A 19,091-nucleotide genomic window follows, 5' to 3' on the forward strand; every position below is an offset into this window, starting at 1 on the left:
GCTGTGTCCTGGATGTGGTCTGTGTTTCAGGCCATGTGTCTGTCTGGACACCTGCTTTTCCTGAGGACTTGTGACCATTTGACCTGCGCAGTCCTGGGCCTAAGGGCTTTCAGGTGACCTTCCCAAAGTGCCTTTTCCTCACAGACCCCTAGAGTCTGCTGTTGGGCTCTAAACCTACCAGAAGTAGGGCTGAGCTGTGGGTGACCCCAAAGGACACTGGCCCTATCATTACAGGCCACTTCAGTGGCAGCATGGCCTCGCAATGCTGATGTGAAGGTAGGATACCAAAGCAGAGGGAAGTACGTTGTCGGCTGATAGCCATGGCTGCTCTGCATGCCACATCGTGACTCAGGCTGCACAGCCATTACCATCAGGGAGCTGAAGTGTCCAGAGGTCCATGGGCCCAGGTGCCACTGGGTAGGGCTGACTTGTAAAGATGCCCGTGTTCCCTCTTCAGAGCCAGCAGGCCTGACTTCTGCCTCTGTCTCTTCTAAGTACCCTTTTGACAGCGTCAGGTCCCCAGATTGTCCATAACCTTAGTTCAAGGCTAGGGAAGAGCACATTCGGTTCTGCCTGCCACCTGCTCCTCTCTCGCTGCCTTCATATGGTTGTTATCCCTTAATCTTTAAAGGGGGATCAGTTGGAAGTCAGCCCCTTCCTTTGCTTGGATACTGGTTAGTATCTGCAGATGCTCAGGGCTGTCATAGAAAATGTTGCAGTATTAAAAAATTAATATAAGCCAGGCAGCAGTGACTTACACCTTTAATCCTAGCTTTTGGGAGGCAGAGGTAGGTGGATCTCTGAGTTTGAGGCCAGCCTGGTCTATAGAGCTAGCTTCAGAATGGCCAGAGAGAAACCCTGTCTCCAAAAACAAAAACCAAAAAGAAAAAATATAAATGGGGGAGGGGAGCAGAGTTAAGCCTCCTCTGAAGTCTTTGAAAACAGGATGTTAGTTCCAGCCTGTTCTGCTCTTCTCTCTCCTGCTAAATTCTCATTCCCCATCCAGTCTTGTCCTCCCTACGGTGGTTTTTGTATTTGCTAAATGATTTTGGGTCTTGGGGGTCTGTCTGTACACACACACACACACACACACACACACACACACACACACAAACGCGCACGCGCGCCCGCACCTCTAAGAACTTCCCTCTCCTTACACCTGCAGTGGGAACTGGTATTTGCTGAGAATAAACTTGTTCTTTCAATGGTTGGGAATGTTGTGGCTGTTCTCACTTTTTCACTGATGGCTTTTAACAGAAGAACCCCTTTAGGGCCCTGACTTTGGGAGCTGTGGAAGCTGTGCCACAGATTTGCAGACCCTGTGACCTTTGAGAACCCAGAGAAGGCACTTGTGAAAGTCTGGTTTTAATCAAGGCTGTGCTGCCCAGGGAGCTGCCTCTGGCTCCTTAATGAAAGCAGCCTGACTGTCTCTTGTGTGACCTGACCGGTTTGATTTGCAGGCTTCCCTGAGGGCCGCTCTTGGGTAAGGGGAAGTGGGCCAAGGTGGAAGCCAGAGGCCAGAGGGTAGGAAGGTGAATTCTGTCTCTTCTCAGAAGGATGTGGTGGGCTGACCAGAACCTGCTGCCAGAGAGTCTCAAAAAGGGCTTGGCTAGAAAGCTAAGGAGGGCAGGCAGCTCCATTGTGGGCCTTGGCCCAGATTCTTTGCAGCTTAATGCTTCGTTTCTCCTCAGCGCAGGGAAGGAACTAGGTGGGGACAGAGTTTGAAATGTGTTTAATTAACCTTTGCTCCACTCTGTGAGGGGCAGTCTTGTGCCAGCTTGCTTGTTCCTACAAGGACACTGGATCCCTAGCTTGGAGGTGCTGGCTCAGTTATCTGTGCACCCGCAGGCTGATTGTCCTGAACCTTATCTTGATACTTAAATGGTGATAAATGGTAGCAGCCGCCCATATCCCAGTCAAGGCTCCTGAGGAGCTGCTGGGCCTTCCTTCTTGACTCTGTCCTGAGCTTGCCTCATTTCCGATCCCCACAGGAAGCTCTTCTTGAGACTCTGGTCTCTCATTGCCCAGTGCACAGTGCTCACTGGGGCCAGCATGTCACAATTGCCCAAAATAAAAAGATGCCATTAATACCATTGCTGATCGTGTCATGAAGCTCTTTGGGGATAGGGAGACTGCTGGTCTCCAGGTGACAGCTGTGATAGTTTAAAAAAACAACAACAGCAAAACAGTACCTCCTTTTCTAGCCTGTAGGAGGCTGACTTTGATTCCCAGCACCACAACACAGCAGAAGCCTTTTATTATCAAGTGTAAATTTTCTGCCTCCCTCCCAGTCCTGTGAAATAGGGATGGATATGTATGTTTATTACAAGAAACAGAGTTGAGGGGTGGAGGCAGGAAGCATGACACCCAGTGGGTGCCCAGAAGCCCCAACAGCCAGTTGGAGAGACCAGAGTATTGGCAGGAGGCAGGACCAGTCATCTGCGTGGGACCTGGGTGAGGGTAGAAATGAGAGAGGCATAGGCATCTCCTGCTCTGGTGAACTCCAAAGACTGAAGATTGCCACTCAATTTTGAGTTAAACGTTGGCATGTTTTTACACTCTCCAGAGCGGTGAGAAGGAGCAGTGGGAGGCTGTCTCAACACTGCCTTCTCGGGTAGAAGCAGTGGTCCCAGAAGTGATGCTCTGCCCTGGAGAGGAGCCGGGCTAATAGTAATCACTAGCAACTCGCCTCAGAGCCCGCCAGAGTGTGGTTCAAACGTGGCACTTCCCTGACAAGAAAATTGCAGGATTCCTCGCCAAACCATTAGATAACTTTTAAGAACAAAGAACATGCGGGCAAAAGGAGATGCTGCGTGATCTTGCTAGAAAAATAAATAGCAATCATTTTTGAAAAGGAAGTACATTCGATGAATTTGACCCACTGAGAAAATTATAGCCCTGCTTCGATCCGGCAGCCCCTAATGGAGGAAGCCTTCCTGCATTTGTCGCGGTGGAGATGGGCTGGTCAATTAAAGCAGTCTGCCTCGTCTAGTGGAGATTATAGCAGGCCCGGACCTCTCCATCACCGTGGACTGGAAAGTGACCTCCCTATATTGAGTCAGAGCCCTGAAAGCAATCTCTCCCGCTCATTATCATGGCCAGAAATTACTGCTCTGAACCTGATTTCCCCGAAATACCAAGCCAGCAGAGCGACTGCTGGACATATTAGAACACAATGAAATGACACTGTGGCCTTAATATTGGACTTAGGAGTGGAAATAGATGTGTTGCCTAACAGGGAAGAAGAGAAACCAGATGGGACAGGAGTTCCTGCAACGACAAGGCACCTGTCTGGTTGGGTTGACCGTGATTGCCACTTGATGGTAAGGCTGAGACATTAAGGCACTTGGTTTTCACAGCCATTCCAGAGCTGGGCCACATCAAATTTGACCCTTCCTGCCAATTTCCACAGATCCTAGTCAGGGTCGTTAGTGTTTCCTGTCTGTCTACAAAAGCTCCCTCGCAGCTCTCTCGGGGCAGGAAATGGAAACCGTGTGGAAAGGGAAGGTCAGGTGCTCGGGCACCAGTGCTACTGAGCATGGGCTTCCTGTGGCTGTAAACATGTTCTTTCCATACAGGCCAGACACTGGCCACATGGAGGATGTGCCTGTGGCTTCCTCCCTAATTCCAGAGCAGAGGGGCCTCCTGTGACCTCAGGCCCTTGGGCACATCTTTGTGTACCTCCTCTCTCTAGTCCTCCTGAGTGAGGCCGCTGGGGTGCAGCCTAGGGAGACACAGTATTTGCAAGGCATAAAGAAGCCCTGTTTCCAAGCCCAGCACTGAAAAAAATTAGTGTACATTTATAATTTGAAGACAATATTATCTGAAGATATGATTTATTCCAATTTCCTTAGGGTTTTTCTTTTTTTTTTTGTGGGGTTGTGTAGGTGTGTGTGTGTAAGCCAAGGCTTCATACAACTCAGGTTGGTCTCCAACTTACTATGCAGCTGAGGAAGGACTTGAAGTTCTAACCCTTGAATCTCCTCCAGAGTTGCTGAGATTACAGTTGTGCACCACCACCCCTGGTTTATGGGGTCCTGGGGATCAAGCCCAGCTTTATGCATGATAGGCAAACACTGAGCCACATATATCCCCAACTTTCCTTAATGAAGACTCTGAACACTGTGCTAGTGATTGCCCCACCAGCCTGCCACCTCACCACCCGGTAGGTGTTAAGGGACTGATAGGCAGAGAACTCTCAGCTGTCCCAGGGGCTTCAGTTAAGCATGACGAGATCTGATAGCAGTAACTCCAACTGCCAGCCCTCCTTCGTCCGTCTGTCCTTCAGCATCTACATTTGTCATCCATCTATCATCCACTAATCATTCATCCATCCATCCTTTTATCATCCACCCACCTGCCTGCCCACCCGCCCGTCTGTCTGTCCGTCCATCCATCCATCCATCCATCCATCCATTCTCCATCCATTTGTCTGGACCCATTCCTTCGCCTCATCTCAGTGGTTCTTAACTTCTGCAGCCCAGCTTGACCCTGTAACCACACAGCAGGTCTGAGCACAACCAGAAGTTCGCCATCTGGGCTGTTGGTATCTTGCCTGCCAGCTTCAGGGACTCTGGGGCTCTCTCCATCTGTAGCAGCCCTCCCTCCAGGAAGGCCTTGTTAACCCTTTGTTGTTACGCTGGCACACAGGCATTACTGTGGAATGTGGTGCCTACGCTCTGCCAGCATTACGAAGCTGAGAATCTGTTTGCCAATGGCCAGCTGTCGAGGGAGACTGGGACTAGCTGGTGTAGCCGTGGAATTCGTTGTTATTTAATAAAATCTGAGGTCTAGAAAGATGCTTACCCGTTTCTGGCTTGTAGGATTTATAGGCTGTGCCAGCAAACCTGGCTTAGAAAGATACTGGTTTGGACCTGAGGATGTCTGGATCTGAGGACGTGGCCCCTGGACACTGGCTGCACGTTCCTCCTCCCTCCCTAGCTCTCTGACTCCCTAGTGAGTACTTCTCAGACTTCACTTAGCAGCCTTACATTTGGGGCTCTTAACAACTGATTTATCTTTCTTTGTAGAACTTTTTATTTTTTATGTGTTTGTATGTGTGTGCAGGCGCTTTCAGGAGGCCAGAAATGGGAGTCCTGTTCCCTGAAGTGTCGTTTACAGGTAGTTCTGAACCACCTCACACGGGCTGGGTGCTGCACTCGCCAGCTCTCATCTCCAGGACTATAGTCTAATCCTCACTGGACCACAGCCTCAGACTGCCCCCACTGCCTGTCTCTCTTTCTTGTCTTATTATGGTAGTAGTTGGTCCTTCTGTGACAATCTTTTTGTTCTTGTTTTTTTGTTTTTAAAACCGAGCCTAACTCAGTGGTTAAGAGCACTGGCTAAACAGGGCAGTGGTGGTGCATGCTCTTAATCCCAGCGCTCAGGAGGCAGAGGCAGGGGATCTCTGAGTTCAAGGCCAGCCTGGTCTATAGAGCAAGTGCCAGGACAGTCAGGGCTACACAGAGAATCCCTGTTTTGAGCCGCCCTGCTCCAAAAAGTACACTATTTTTCCAGAGGTCTTCAGTTTGATTCCCAGTACCCACAAGACAGCTTACAACCATCTGTAATTCCAGTCCCCAGGGATCTGGTGTCCTCTTCTGGCCTCAGTGATCACTGCAGGCACATGGTAGGCACATTTGGCAAACACTCACAATATTTATTTATTTGTTTTTATTTATTTATTTTGGAAGAGTGTTTTGAGAAAGGGTTTCTCTGTGTAACAGCCGTGGCTGTCCTGGAACTCGCACTGTAGACTAGGCTGGCCTCGAACTCACAGATATCTGCCTGCCTCTGCCTCCCGAGTACTGGGATTAAAGGCATGTGCACCACCTGGCACAATTAAAAAAGATAAAAAATAAAAAACAAAAACCTGAGCCCAAGCCCTACAACATGGGTCAGAGTCTCTTCTACATAAGATGTAGGTGCCGCATCTGGTTTGTCCTCCAGGTGTCAGGTTGTTTGGGTTGGCTGTCCCTCAGAGACAGACTTTTACGGTCTAGTGACCTGCATCCCACAGTGACTGAGACATAAAGCCCCTGAGCAGTAGTGGTCTTTCCTTTGTGCTCTCCCAGGCCACAGAGGACTAGAAGCTTCTGTCACAAGGTGGTCTAGGTTGTGGCACAGTTTGGCCATCTTTGGCCACACAATTGGGGACGATACTGCTGAGATTTGCACGGTCTGTTGCCCTAAAGCCGCTCTGTCCAATGGTCCTTGAAGAAAATACTAAGCCCATATGTTAAGCTCGAGATAATAAATATTCAAAAAATCACTCGTGTTTGAATAGTCTTCCCAAACCTTGCATTTTACTGATTGCCTTGTGAATCTGAAATGTTGACAGTCCTGGGAGAATTCCCTGCACCCGAGTCGAGCTGTGTCACACACTTCTGATTCAAGAGTGTCACTCGCTTGCAGCTGCTTGGCACTCTGGTTCCCTGTGGGGTGTGCGTGCATGTGTGTGTGTGTGTGTGCGCGTGCGCGCGTGCGTGTCACTGTGGAGGAGAAGTTGACACCCTTCGTCTTGGGCTGAGCTTTTAGCTGTGGTTGTGCTGTGCTTGTCTGAGTATTCATTTTCTCAATCAAGACGAATTCTAATTGGTTTTGAAATCAGGCCTGTTTACTCTTTATAAATGTGTGGGGTTTTTTTTTTTTCCGCATCAGCAAATGAAAAGGACTCAAACCAGCTGTGTCACCCAGACAAACTGTTTCAAGGTGAAGGGCAGAGCTTTCAGATCCAGGGGAAGGTCAGCATGCAGGGTGCCCTGAGCTACACCCTAGTAGCCCCTCCAGAGGAGTCAGGCTTCCATCAAGATACACATATGGACATTTAAATCTTATTGTTACAGGTTGGAGAGATGTCTCCATGGTTAAGAGCACTGGTTGCTCTGTCAGAGGATCTGGGTTTGATCTGCAGCAGGCATATGGTGGCTCACAACCATCTGTGACTTCTGCCAGGGATCGAATGTCTTCTTCCAACGTCTGAGGACATCAGGCACCCATGTGGTACACAGCCATACATGCAGGCAAAGCACCCTTACATATAAATATATCTTTTAAAACTTTACTAATGGGGATGTACATGTGCCACAGCCAGCCTGTAGAGGTCAAAGGGTACTTTTCTGGGTTCTGGGGTCAGCCTTTACCTCCTGAGACAGACAGACAGACAGACAGACAGACAGACAGACAGACACACACACACACACACACAATATATATATATATATATATATATATATATATATATATATATATACACCAAATATATATATAAGATGTATAGATGTAAGGTTTGCACAAATACATAGGTACATAGGTTCATTGGTTGAAATTTACTTTCCTTGCTGTTACAGTGAACTCCACAGAGCGCTCTCTCTCTCTCTCTCTCTCTCTCTCTCTCTCTTTCTCTCTCCAGGGTCTCATTCTGTACCTCCAGTTGGCTTGGCATCTTCAGTGCTTCTCCTGCCTCTGAGTGCTGGCACACAGGTGTGACACGCAGTTCTCAACCCCCATAGCAGGTCTTACTGGATTTGGTCACAGGTGGAATCATATACAAAGCTTACAGGGCACTCACTGAGCATGAGGCGCTGGGTGGACAGAGCTCTGCCCTGCCTCCTCCAGGCCTTTGGCAACAGACTGGGACAGCTGAGGCAACCAGCCTCATGGACTGAGCAGCTCTGGGGTTCTCAGCCTGTCCGGTGTGAGACAGCCTGTATGTACCATGTAAGCCAACCTAGTGACTCCCATGTCAATGTATATCTATGCTATTGGTTCTGGCTTCTCTAGAGAACCCCAACTAATGCACCAGGCAGGGCTCGACTGTTGAGCCACATCACAGCCCTTGCATTGAGTTTTGGAGAGTCTCTTCAGCTCCATGAGTTGGGCCAGGAAACAAGGCTTGCTTGGGGTCCTCTTTCCCCAGAGGAAAGATTAATCCTGCTTGTCATGTGTTCCTAGTTCTAACCTTTGGGACAAAAATTTGGATAGCTGTTGTGACGTGGGAAACTGAAATGAACCCCTTTTCTGTTTTCATGAATAATTTCTCTGCATATAGCCTGTGAGATCGTCCTGTTCAGCTTCCATAATGAAGATGAATGCTGTACCAGACTGGCCCTAGCAGGTTCTGCCCTAGCCTCTCTTCCAATAGCCCCCAGTGATGGCCTCTCAGGGTGCTTTGGTTGCCTGATCTCCAGCAGCAGAGATCGAGCTCGCACCCCAAAACTCACCACCCCTCAATTCTCCCACAACCATCCATCATCCCTCCTTTCCCCAGAACATTGTTCTCAGGTTAGGCGGGAGGAGCCAGCAGAGCTCTCAAGCTAGGCGGGAGCATGAGCAGAGCCTTATATTTTACAGACAGGTGATACCGTGGGGCAGGTGAAGGGCAAAGCAAACCCAGACTAAGGTGTGCCTGGTTCACAGGCCTGGCGTTTGTCTGTCTGTCTGCCCACATACAAGGCATTTGGGTTTTCACCCTTCTTACTGGAGGAGAGACTTGTGGGGAAGAGAGAGACGCAGTTAAAGGAGCTTGCTCATCTATCCTCTGCTAAAAGCCAGGAGCAGTCTCTTTTCAGGATTGCCATGGAAGACTAGGTGCCAAGTTATTCACACGGTGCTCATCTATAAAATATTTAGGAGCACGGGGTGCGTTCGTGACTTCATTTGCCTGGTTTGCAAAAGGAAAACTCAGGGGGCCTGCTGCTAAATGCAAATGCACGCTGTCTCCTTGTGCCCACGCTTCTAGAGTCCTTTGGATGAAAGGCTGTTGGTCTCCACAGCTGGTGAGAGGTGCCCCCCCCAGGCTCACGCTTGGTGGGGGAGAGTGTTGAGGCCCTTTGAAGATTCCAGGCTGGCTTGGTTATCTTTTCATGCTCTTAGCCTTTACAGTGAAAATCACAGATGACTCTCCTGCCAAATCACTAAATTAGCAAACTGATTAAATAACATGGCTCCAAACGCTGGTTCACAGAGTCTGATTACAGAAGGCTCCAGAACGCCACCCCGAAGTGCAGTTAAGATCGCTTCCACAGTGTAACCTGGGGAATCAAGCATTTTCTCCATCAGCAAATCCATTAGCTCTGGCCGTCCCTTCTCGGCACACTTCTGATGCTCCCAAAATTGCTTGGAGGTTTGGAGGTGAGCAATGCAAACTCCTCAGGGGCTTGGGTTCCCCCACTCAAGGCTCCTTCCCTCTCCTCATATCTTCAAAAACTATATAAGACTTTTTTTTGAAGATACCAACTTTTTGGTCATAGGAAAAGGAAACAAAACGAACTTCACAGGTTTTAAAACCTCCTAAAGCACTTGTAGTGTGACGGGGTGTGATGGTTTGAGTGTGAAACCTCCCTCACTGGCTCATATGTGTGCACACTTGGTTTGGGGAGTTGTGGAACCTTTTGAGAAGCAGATTCTAGCTAGTGGAAGTGGCTCGCTGGGGGTAGGTTTGTGCAGATTTCCAGGTCTGGTCTAGCTCCTTGTTTTCTAGCTGGCTGCAGTGACAGGATCTTATGCTGTCTCCAATATGGACAGAACATCCTCCCTGCCATCGTAGGCTGAAATCCCTGGAATGGCGAGCCTTAACAAGCCCCCGCCAAGCTGTTTCTGTCAGCATTTTGTTGCAGCAATGAGAAAGGCAAGTGACTGATGAACCAGACACGTAGTAAGAAAAAAGCCCAAATGTGAGGGCAGTAAACCGCAGCTGTGCTGAGCTGGAGCATGTGTGTGTGTGTGTGTGTGTGTGTGTGTGTGTGTGTGTGCATGCATGTGCGCACATGTGCCTGTGTATGCACGTGTGCATGTGTGAAGCGGTTCTGCCACAGGCTGCAGGTTATCTGACACACGGATGCCACTCTCTGAGCTGTTTGCAGCAAGGCATTGTGGGGGTTAGTGTGTGTGTGTGTGTGTGTGTGTGTGTGTGTGTATGTGTAAGCACTAACATGGCATGGCAGGGCACACCTGCACGATTTCCCCCTGGAGTACATACACCTGTGAGATTCTTGATCGCTCACTAGTGCCCATCCGGGTAACCACCTTAGCCGAGAATGGAAACTGCCGGGTGTGAACTGCTAGTGAGGGTGTTGCTGCAGGTGACACTTTTGTGTGCACCTGGCTTCTCGTCTTCTGTCCTGGTGTAGATGTGGCCTTGATGGAGGCTGTATGGTCCTGAAGGTGGGCCCCACCGCTGCGGGACTGTAAGACCAAATGAACTCTTCCGTAAGTTGCCATGGACCTGGTGTTTTATCCCAGCAATAGAAAAGTAACTAAGACACACTCTCGCTGAGCTCCGCCCCAGTCCTGACACAGGGTATTCGGTCAATAAGATTGCCTGGTGTGCAAACCCTGGCTGGCGTTCATCCTCCCCGCCCCCATCTCTAATCGCTGTTGTGCTTCTGCTGAAGTTTGGAGCCAGGTGGAGAGGTGCTGGGGTTTGTCCCGTTGATCCTGGGGTTCCTGTTCTTACAGCATAGCTCTCGTTAGGTCCCAGAGGGACCATACCAGACCCTGGGCCATCTGCGTGCATTGCCCTGTGACTCTAGGTGTATGGGGAAGGTGACAGGAGTGGAGGTAACTGAGCGTGGCAGAGACTACGCAGCGTGGAGCCCAGTGCAGGACCCGGGGCCTGTGCGCTAAGAGCTCTTAAAGTGTGTATTCCTGTCCTTCGCCCGGCTTATAGGGACCCAGCCTCTCTGGAAGCCACAGATCAAAAGCTAGTCAAGTGGCTTCTATGACAGGAGCAGCTGTGCCTAACCCGATTTTCCTAATTATCCTCTAAATGGGATGCATCCTCCGAGTCACAGAGGCTATGTGCACTGCATACTAAGAGGCAGAGGATCGTGTCTGCGGAGATGGGAGCGAGGTGCTTATTTCTGCATCCATTTAGGTGCTTTCTTTGGAATAGATTAGTGTTTATGTTTGCTGAAGTCTGGCGTTTTGGAAAGTCTTACTTAAGCCACATCAGAGAGGCAAGCCAGCCAGGAGGGAGAGCTCAAGGGTTGGGGGGGGGGGGCGCGAGGAGATAGGCCGACATTTTCTCTTTCTCTCTATAAAGAAAATGCAAATTAAACTATAGCCATCAAAGAAGTGTGTGTGTGTGTGTGTGTGTGTGTGTGTGTGTGTGTTTCTGGGTTCACTCATGGATGGGACACATGTACATATGTGAATGTGTATGTGGAAACCAGAGGTCAACCTTGGATACCATTCCTCAGCACCTGTCTGCCTTTTAAAACATCTTGAAAATTTTCTTCTTTATGTGTATGTATATGTGCATATGTGGGTATCTTCCCTTGGAGGCCAGAAGAGGACATCAGATATCCTAGAGTTGGGGGGGGAGTCACACGAGGTTGTGAGCTTCCATGTGGCTGCTGGGAACCAAGCTTAGGTCTTCTGCAAGAGCAGCAAGTGACCGTAACTGCTGAGATGTCTCTGCAGCCCATCCATTTGGTTTTTTGTTTGTTTGTTTGTTTGTTTGAAACAGAATCTCCCACTGGGATCACGACTTGCTGATTAATTTAGATAGGTTGGCCAGTGAGCCCCAGGGGTTGGAGCATCTTTGCCTCCTAAGTGTTGGGACTGCAAGCATGTACCTCTGCACACAACACTTGATACGAGTGCTTGGGACTGAACTCAGGTCCTCACGCTTGTGTAGCAAAGCTGCCTCCTCGGCCTCTAAAGATGCCTTCAGTTGCTGCCAGTGACATTTATGAGATGAAAATCCATTTTTAACCATTGCAGGAGTCTCAAATCGTCTTCCAAACTGCACTGACTAGGAAACTACCTCATCTTGCCGCAAGTGCTGTGTACAAAACAGGGTGAGTGCGCAGCTCTCAGCCCAAGAGACTGCAAAAGGCGTCCAACATCAGGGAAGGGTGCTGTGAACTTCACTATAAAGCAAGTGTCAGAGACATTGGATTTTGATTTATGCAACTCAAATGCCTGGACCCCTCGGCGGTCCTGTGTAGCCCATGCCAGTTTCCCTGACAACAAACATCCCGTCTGTGGCTTCTCTTCTTGAAACATAGGAGCCCCTGTCAGGAGCTGGGAGTCTGCGACTCCTTCTTTATGATGTATGGTTTGTTAGAAAGCAGGAATAGGGCCAGAGAGATGGCTTAGCAGTTACGAGTATATACAGCTTGTCTTAGTTGCTTTTCTATTGCTGTGACAAAACACTATGGCCAGGGCAGCTTATAAAAGAAAGTATATATCCGGGTGGTGGTGCCCCACGCCTTTAATCCCAGCACCTGGGAGGCAGAGGCAGGCAGATCTCTGTGAGTTCGAGGCCAGCCTGGTCTACAAAGTGAGTTCTAGGGCAGCCAGAGCTACACAGAGAGCCTGTCTTGAAACATCATTAGGGCTTATAGTTCAGAGGTTGAGGCCATGACCATCTGGTTATGGGAACACAGCAGCAGGCAGACAGGAGCTGGAGCAGGAGCTGAGAGTTTATAGTTGATCAACAAGCATAAGACACAGAAAGAGAGTGCTGACTGGAAGTGGTGTGGGGTTTTGAAATCTCAAAGCCAGATTCTGGTGACACATCTTCTCCAACAAGGCCACACTTCCTCATCATTCCCAAACAGCTCCGCCGACTGGAGTCCAAACCTTCAAACATATGAGTCTCTGGTGGCTGTTCTCATTTAAACCGACACACTGCTCTTGCAGAGGAGCCGAATTTGGGTCCCAGGACTCACACCAGCTATAACTCCAGCTCCAGGGAATCCGTGCTTTCTTCTGGCGTCTGGACACCTGCGCTCGTGTGTGCAAACCCATAATTAAAAACAAAATAACTTTTTTTAAAGGTAGGATTGGATTTGTTTCTATAGTATTCAAATTAGAAATCTGAATACTATATAAAGAACAGACATCACACATATACATAATTAAAACAAAATAACTCTTTTTTTAAAAGGCAGGATTGGATTTGTCTCTATAGTATACAAATTATAAATTTGAATACTATATAAAGAAATTTGAGACTTTCGTATGCTTGCTAGTCACTGATAAAATAGTCACCTAGCTTTTCAAGTCAGTGACCCCTCTGTGCCCAGGACGGCAGCTGATGCTTCAGTCTCCCACCTTGGCTGTCCTGCCTCCTACCAGGACCAAGACAGATCTTTTCCATTTTTTCCCCTGGTTCCCACTTCCCAGTTCCATCTCCCTTGCCCTATCCTGGTCAGTAATCTTCCATCTGGGGTGTGCGGGGGCCTCACAAAACAGTGTGAAGGTCTTGTGTGTGCTCCTTTAGTGAAGTAGATTCTAAGAAGTCACGGAAGCCAGAGCCATGAGAGTCTCTGTTCCAGCTCTCAGTTCCTAAAGTCTCTGTCCTACGCAACTGTGTCCCCACCTCACAGGAGTATCAGTAACCACATTTGTGATCTATCAGCGTTCTCCCTGCTTGCTAGTAACATGCAGATTCTCTCTTGAGACAGAAATGCCTTCAAGAGCCCTCTGGACCTTCCCATCCCTAACCCTGGCATGCACTCTGCGAGGTTTGCAGTCTCTGCAAGTTCTCTCCTCTCTGTCTGCCTTCCGTCTGCCATGCCCTTATCACACTCGTTAGTTGTTTTCCTTGCTGTAAATGCAACTTAAGGGTTTAATGTGTGGCTTGTGGTTTGCAGGGATAGTCTGTCAAGATGGGGCGGGTATGGCGGCAGGCGTGTGCAGCAGCTTTTTAAACTGCAGTCAGGAAAAACAGGCAGGAAGCAGAGATGAGTGCCGCTGCTCGGTTCTCTCTCCTTTGTATTAGTCAGGGTTCTTAGAGCAGTGATTCTCAACCCTCCTCATGCTGCGACCCTGTGATACGGTTCCTCAGGTTGTGGGGACCCCAACCGTAAACTTATTTTTATTGTTGCTTCATAACTTTAATTTTGCTACCGTTATGCATCATAATGTAAACATCTGTGTTTTCTGATGGTCTTAGGCAGCCCCTGCAGAAGGGTCATTTGATCCCCAAAGGGGTCACTACCCACCATTGCTCTAGAGGAACAAATGATAATATATGTATGTATGTGTGTGTGTGTGATTTGTTAGAGTGACTAATAGGCTGTGGTCCAGCTAGTCTAATGATGGCTGTCTACCAACAGAAAGTACAAGAATCTAGTACTTGCTCAGTGCATGAGGCTGGATGTCTCATCTGGTCTTCAGTATATGCCAGAATCCTGAAGAGGTGGGCTTCTAATGCCAGTGGTGAAGGAATAGACTTGCCAGAAAGAACAGGGGAAGGCAAAGAGGGAAAAAAGCTTCCTTTCCCCATGTCCCTTATATAGGCCGCCAGCAGAAGAGGTGGCCCAGATTAAAGGTGAATCTTCCAACCTCAAATGATGTAATGATTTAGGGTGGTTCTTCCCACCTCGAATGATGTAATTAAGAAAAATCCTCCCCAGCTGTGCCCAGCCACTTAGGTTTTAGTTAATTCCAGATGTGGTCAAGATGATACCCGAGAACAGTCATCACACCTTTTCATTCAGTGCCCAGAGTAGGTAATCCCCTGGGTATGTCCAGAGGTTTGTTTCCAAGGTGGTCCCGGGGAGTTGGTTGAGTTGACGATCAGATTGACCATCGCATGAATGCAGCGAGTTTGCATTTGTGAGATTTCCTTGATCCTGGGATCTAGAGGCTCCTCCATGGTTAAGGGAGATGCAGCCTCAGCACCGAGAAGCGGTCAGGGAAGGCCAAAGGGCCTGTGGTATCAGGAGGATGGGAAGGTGGCTCTGTAGAGACAGCAGCTACCAGGACTTGGGCTGGGAGACAGATGATTGCCCCTGAATGTGAGTTTTCTTTCTCTGCTAGTGAAGGAAGGCCATTCTTTCCTTTGCCTCTGGAAACCACGCCTTCCTAACAACCCTCTTCCCCATTTCTTCCTAAATCCCGGCCCTCTGCTCCTTCTCCACCTCCTGGAGTCCCCACTGTCCCCATTCCACCTTTGGCTTGTATCTCCATAGGTAGTGGGCATGCTCTTCTTCATGACAAACTCCAAGGCGAGGCCAGCTTGGCCACCCCTTCCGCCAATGTAAATTGTTAGTATTTCCTGCCCTGAACTGAAATCGCTCACCAGAGTGAGGCTCTGGAGCCGGCACAAAGGGAGAGGGAACCATTCCCAACCCACCTTCAGCCCCACTCCAGGGAGCCACCCTCATCCCCACGCTATGATTAGGTGGGGCAACTTCACTCCAGCCCAGGTCCTGATAGCTCCTATCTCTGCTGCACCGTGCACCCACCCTCCTCCTGCAACCACAGCCCATTGGCTCTCCCTCTGCGTGTGCCTGCCTGGCTCTCAGAGTCCCTAGAAGCCCTTTCACTTTCCCCCTAGTAAGCCTCCCTGCCTGGCCTCATCCCTGTTCGTCATCTTCTGTTCCCAGGTCAGCGTCAGTCAATTTGGTGCAACTCAAACCTGGACATGTTAACCTAACATCCTTCCCTGGGTCTTCGTTCTTCCTCCAGGTGCCCTTCCTGACCCTCCTCCCGCCCCCTGGGAGCTGGTAGGTGGCTCCCATGAAAGTCTTTGACTGAGCTTGCCTTGGGGGAAGGGTCACTGTGTGTGAGGCCACTGTCCTACAAAGGCACCCACTACACCCCCAAGCATCGACCCAATAAGGGATGCCGGGAATCCTGGCAGAGACTCAACAGCTGACTTTACACGTTTGTGGGACTAATTGATTCTGGGCTTCCAGCACGCTGAGGTCCGCACAAAAGGGGGTTGGTGGTGCCTGGCACCACGCACAGGGTCCGCTTGCGTTGTGAGCGGGAGCTCAGGGGGAGCTCAGTTGTAGCGGCCGAACCTCGAGGTCAGCAGGCAGGGGCGGGGAAGCCGCGGCCGCGCCCTCCTGGCCACTCCCCGGCCGGCGGTGGGTGGCGCGCACTCCCATATGTCCTCCGCGCCGCCACGATCGCCCACCCCCGCGGGCCCCCAAGATGAAGAAGGACGAATCTTTCCTGGGCAAGTTGGGCGGCACACTGGCGAGGAAGAAGAAGACCAGGGAGGGTGAGTGCGCCCCCGTGTTCTCTTGGCGCCAGCCGGCTGCCAGCTCTGTCCCTCGGGTATCTGCTCCCTACTCGCCCTGGCGGCGCCAATGCTAGGCTGCACTGTCCGCAACCTCTGCGACGGGCCGGTCCTTGTCCCTGCGACCTTTGCAGAGCTGGCCTGGTGCCCAGGACGTTAGTCCTGCTCTGGACACAGACCGAGCACGCTATGGTTCCTGTGTCCACCCTTGTCGTGTGACATTCTCGTCGCAGTGATTGGACACATGCGTAATGAGAACGGGCTGCTGACTGCTTGATGCCTGCACGCGTGGCTTAGTCCCTAAACTGGGAGTCACTGAAAGGGCATAAGATACCCAGGCCAGGAGCCTGGGAAGCCTGGAACCAGGCCACGAGCCCCCACTCTCCGCCCCCCAATCATACCCCTTGCGCAGAAAAGTAGTTTGAGAACATCCTTTTACTTTTTAAACTTTTTTTCTTTTTCTTCTTTATTTTTTTAACTTTTTAAACTTTTAAAAAACAGAATTTCAATTGCTCCCTGGCCAGTGCCTTAAGCATCCCGGAGTTCCTAGCCCTCCCCTAGCGAGACTTTCCAACCTCTATTGTTTTGTCCTGAAGGCTCTTGCCTTTGGGGCTGAGGTTCCCGGCGCTCACCAGGAATGGGAGGGGCTTGCTGAGAGAAAAGGCAGGTAGAAAGAAGCCCCGTGGCCAGACTTCCTGGGAATTAGCCGCCTAGGGTTCATCTGATAGGTTGCCCAGAGGGTCTCCTCCAGCCGCAGGAGGCAAACTGACTCCTTTCTGACTCTTTTCTGACTCTTTTCTGACTCTTTTCTGACTCCTTTCTGGACCTTCAGGGATAAGATAGTCCCAGGAGGCTGACTAACAATCACCCCATGGGCCCGAAGGACAGTGTGATATATTTACAAAGGAGCCTTCAGGCTGTAAATTATGGGCGGGCTCACTCTGGCCTTTCAAGGTATCTTGAAAGGCAAGGCACGTAGGGAGCTGTAGAGCTTGACTGGAAGTGTGGAAGTGTGGTACTACTTACACTTTGACAGAACCCGTGAAGATCCTGTGGTTCCCACACCCTGCTCAAACTTGCCTCTCCAGGTCTTCAACCCCACAGCGCCCTTGATCAAACTGGATTGTCTAGTTCCCTGAGGGCATGAAGGCCTAGTCCCCCCCCCACCCCTCCTTCCCCCAATCCCCATTGCAGACCCTCCAGGTCGATCTGTATTGCTTTCTTTTCTATCAGGTCTCCTGAATGAGATGTACGGTTGTCTCCCTGGCCTGGCTGGTGTAGTATAATCATTGTGATCCTGCCTAGAAGTCTGTTCTCTTCATCTCACAAGCTAGGACCACGATGGACCTTTGTTCATTCCGTTGTCTGGTTTTTATTTGGTTTTGAGTTGTGGTTATGCTATGCCACCAAGTCCGGACTCAAAGTCCTGGATTTAGGACTTTTGCCTCTTGCCTCAGCCTTCCCGTATCAGGAACTGCAGGTATTTTGCCACCTGCTCGTGGCTTACCATCTGTGAATCTGATGTGATTTGGATACTGTCCAGACCTTCAAAAGTAGAGGGGAGGCTCAATCCTTCAGGGCCCTGGGAATTGATGCCATAATGTGGAAGCCGATGGGAAGTCCCATGATCCTAAACTGTAATTGTCAGAGGACCCAGGAACGGGCGTGGTGATGTTGGGGATGAAACCTAACAAAAAATAATCTTTTATAGAAAAACCCGCATAAGGGTGTGAATGGTTACAGTTTTTGTGTGTTCTATGTGTGTGCACATACGTGTACAGGCTGGAGGTCATGCTGGGTATCTTTCTCAGTGTTCCTCATTATCTATCTATCATCTATAAATCCATCCATTTCTCTATCTCTGTCTGTCTGTCTGTCTGTCTGTCTACCCTGGCTAGCCTAGAACTTGTTGTATAGACCAGGCTGGCTTGAAACAAGACCAGCCTGGTCTTGCCATCTGAATGCTGGGATTAAAGGCATGCGCTACTACGCTTGGTTCCACCTTGTTATTTTGAGGCAAGTTCTCTCACAGAACCTGGAGCTCTTTGACTTGGACCAGCAAACCCCAAGGTCCTCTGTCTTTACCTCTTCTGACTTGAGATTACAGGTGAGCAACACTTGGCTTTTGGCTTTTTAAAAACCATCAGTGCTGGGGCTAGAAGTCCGGTCCTTGCGCAAGCAAGCGCTTTGCGGACTGAGCTGCCTTCCCCGCCCCTTACAACTTTTCTGAGGTGGTACTTAGCACTATTGGAACACAAGGGCTGCACAAGTCAAATAATGAGCTGGCCTCAGTTTCCGATCCTAAGTGCGTCTCTGCTTGCTTGTATGAGGCCGTATGTGTTCAGAAGACAGAGGACCCGTCTGGCCCAGTTTAAATGCACCTAGAACCCCAGCAGCACCTTCCTCTGCCTACCGCTTCTGCTGGTGTTGCCATCCTGCCTCGGTTCTCAAGGTTGGAATACCTGTCCTCCCTATAACCAGAAAGCCACAAACCCCAACTGGTTTCTGAGGCAGGAATGGAGGGACAGACCAGCCTTGGAAAGGCCGAATGGCTTTCATGTGGTCCTCTGGGGAGTGGAGAAGGAATGGAGGGGCCAATGTGAAGACTGTGTAATGAGGTCTTGAATAATTGAGCGTTGAGAGCTGCCAGTATTTCTGCAGACCTGTTGCCTTGGCAACTGGCCCTCCTGACTGCTCTTAGCCTTGACTTTGGGCCGTGGGAGCTTATGCATGGATGCCTGCTAGGGAATGGCCAGGGGGAGGGCATGGGGGCTTTCCAGCCTGACAGCCAAACACTGTTTCTTCTCTTTCGTCAGAACATCCAGGGTGGACTCTGGACATTTCCTGAGTTGAGGACCTCGGAAGTAGGGAGGGGATGGCTGGTGAAGTTCAAGGTTCGGGGACATATGGACATTTAGCTCCACCCGGCCTGGCAGAGTAGCAAAGAGGGGACAAATGTTCTGTCATGTTCTAGGAGATAGGGGTAGGAGGTGGGGCATGCTAGGGTGCCCAGCACAGGAAGTGTCTAAGAATGAGCGGGGCGTGATTCAGTCCAGTGGAGGCACTATAGTTGCACGGGGTGGCCTGGTCACAAAAGGGAAGT

General features: G+C 50.0%; 1 protein-coding gene across 1 annotated transcript in view; it reads left to right on the forward strand.

Annotated features, from left to right (window-relative positions):
* The first annotated feature begins 15,810 nt into the window (after window positions 1-15,810).
* Window positions 15,811-19,091, forward strand: part of Parvb (parvin beta) — a 79,716-nt gene continuing 76,435 nt past the window's right edge. Inside the window, exon 1 of the mRNA XM_048444975.3 lies at window positions 15,811-15,970. Coding sequence (XP_048300932.2) covers window positions 15,901-15,970 — 70 coding nt within the window. The 5' untranslated portion in view covers window positions 15,811-15,900. The remainder of the gene's footprint in view (window positions 15,971-19,091) is intronic.

The sequence above is a fragment of the Myodes glareolus genome, chromosome 19 (assembly GCF_982192425.1).
Source record: "Myodes glareolus chromosome 19, mMyoGla1.1, whole genome shotgun sequence".
NCBI lineage: Eukaryota > Metazoa > Chordata > Mammalia > Rodentia > Cricetidae > Myodes > Myodes glareolus.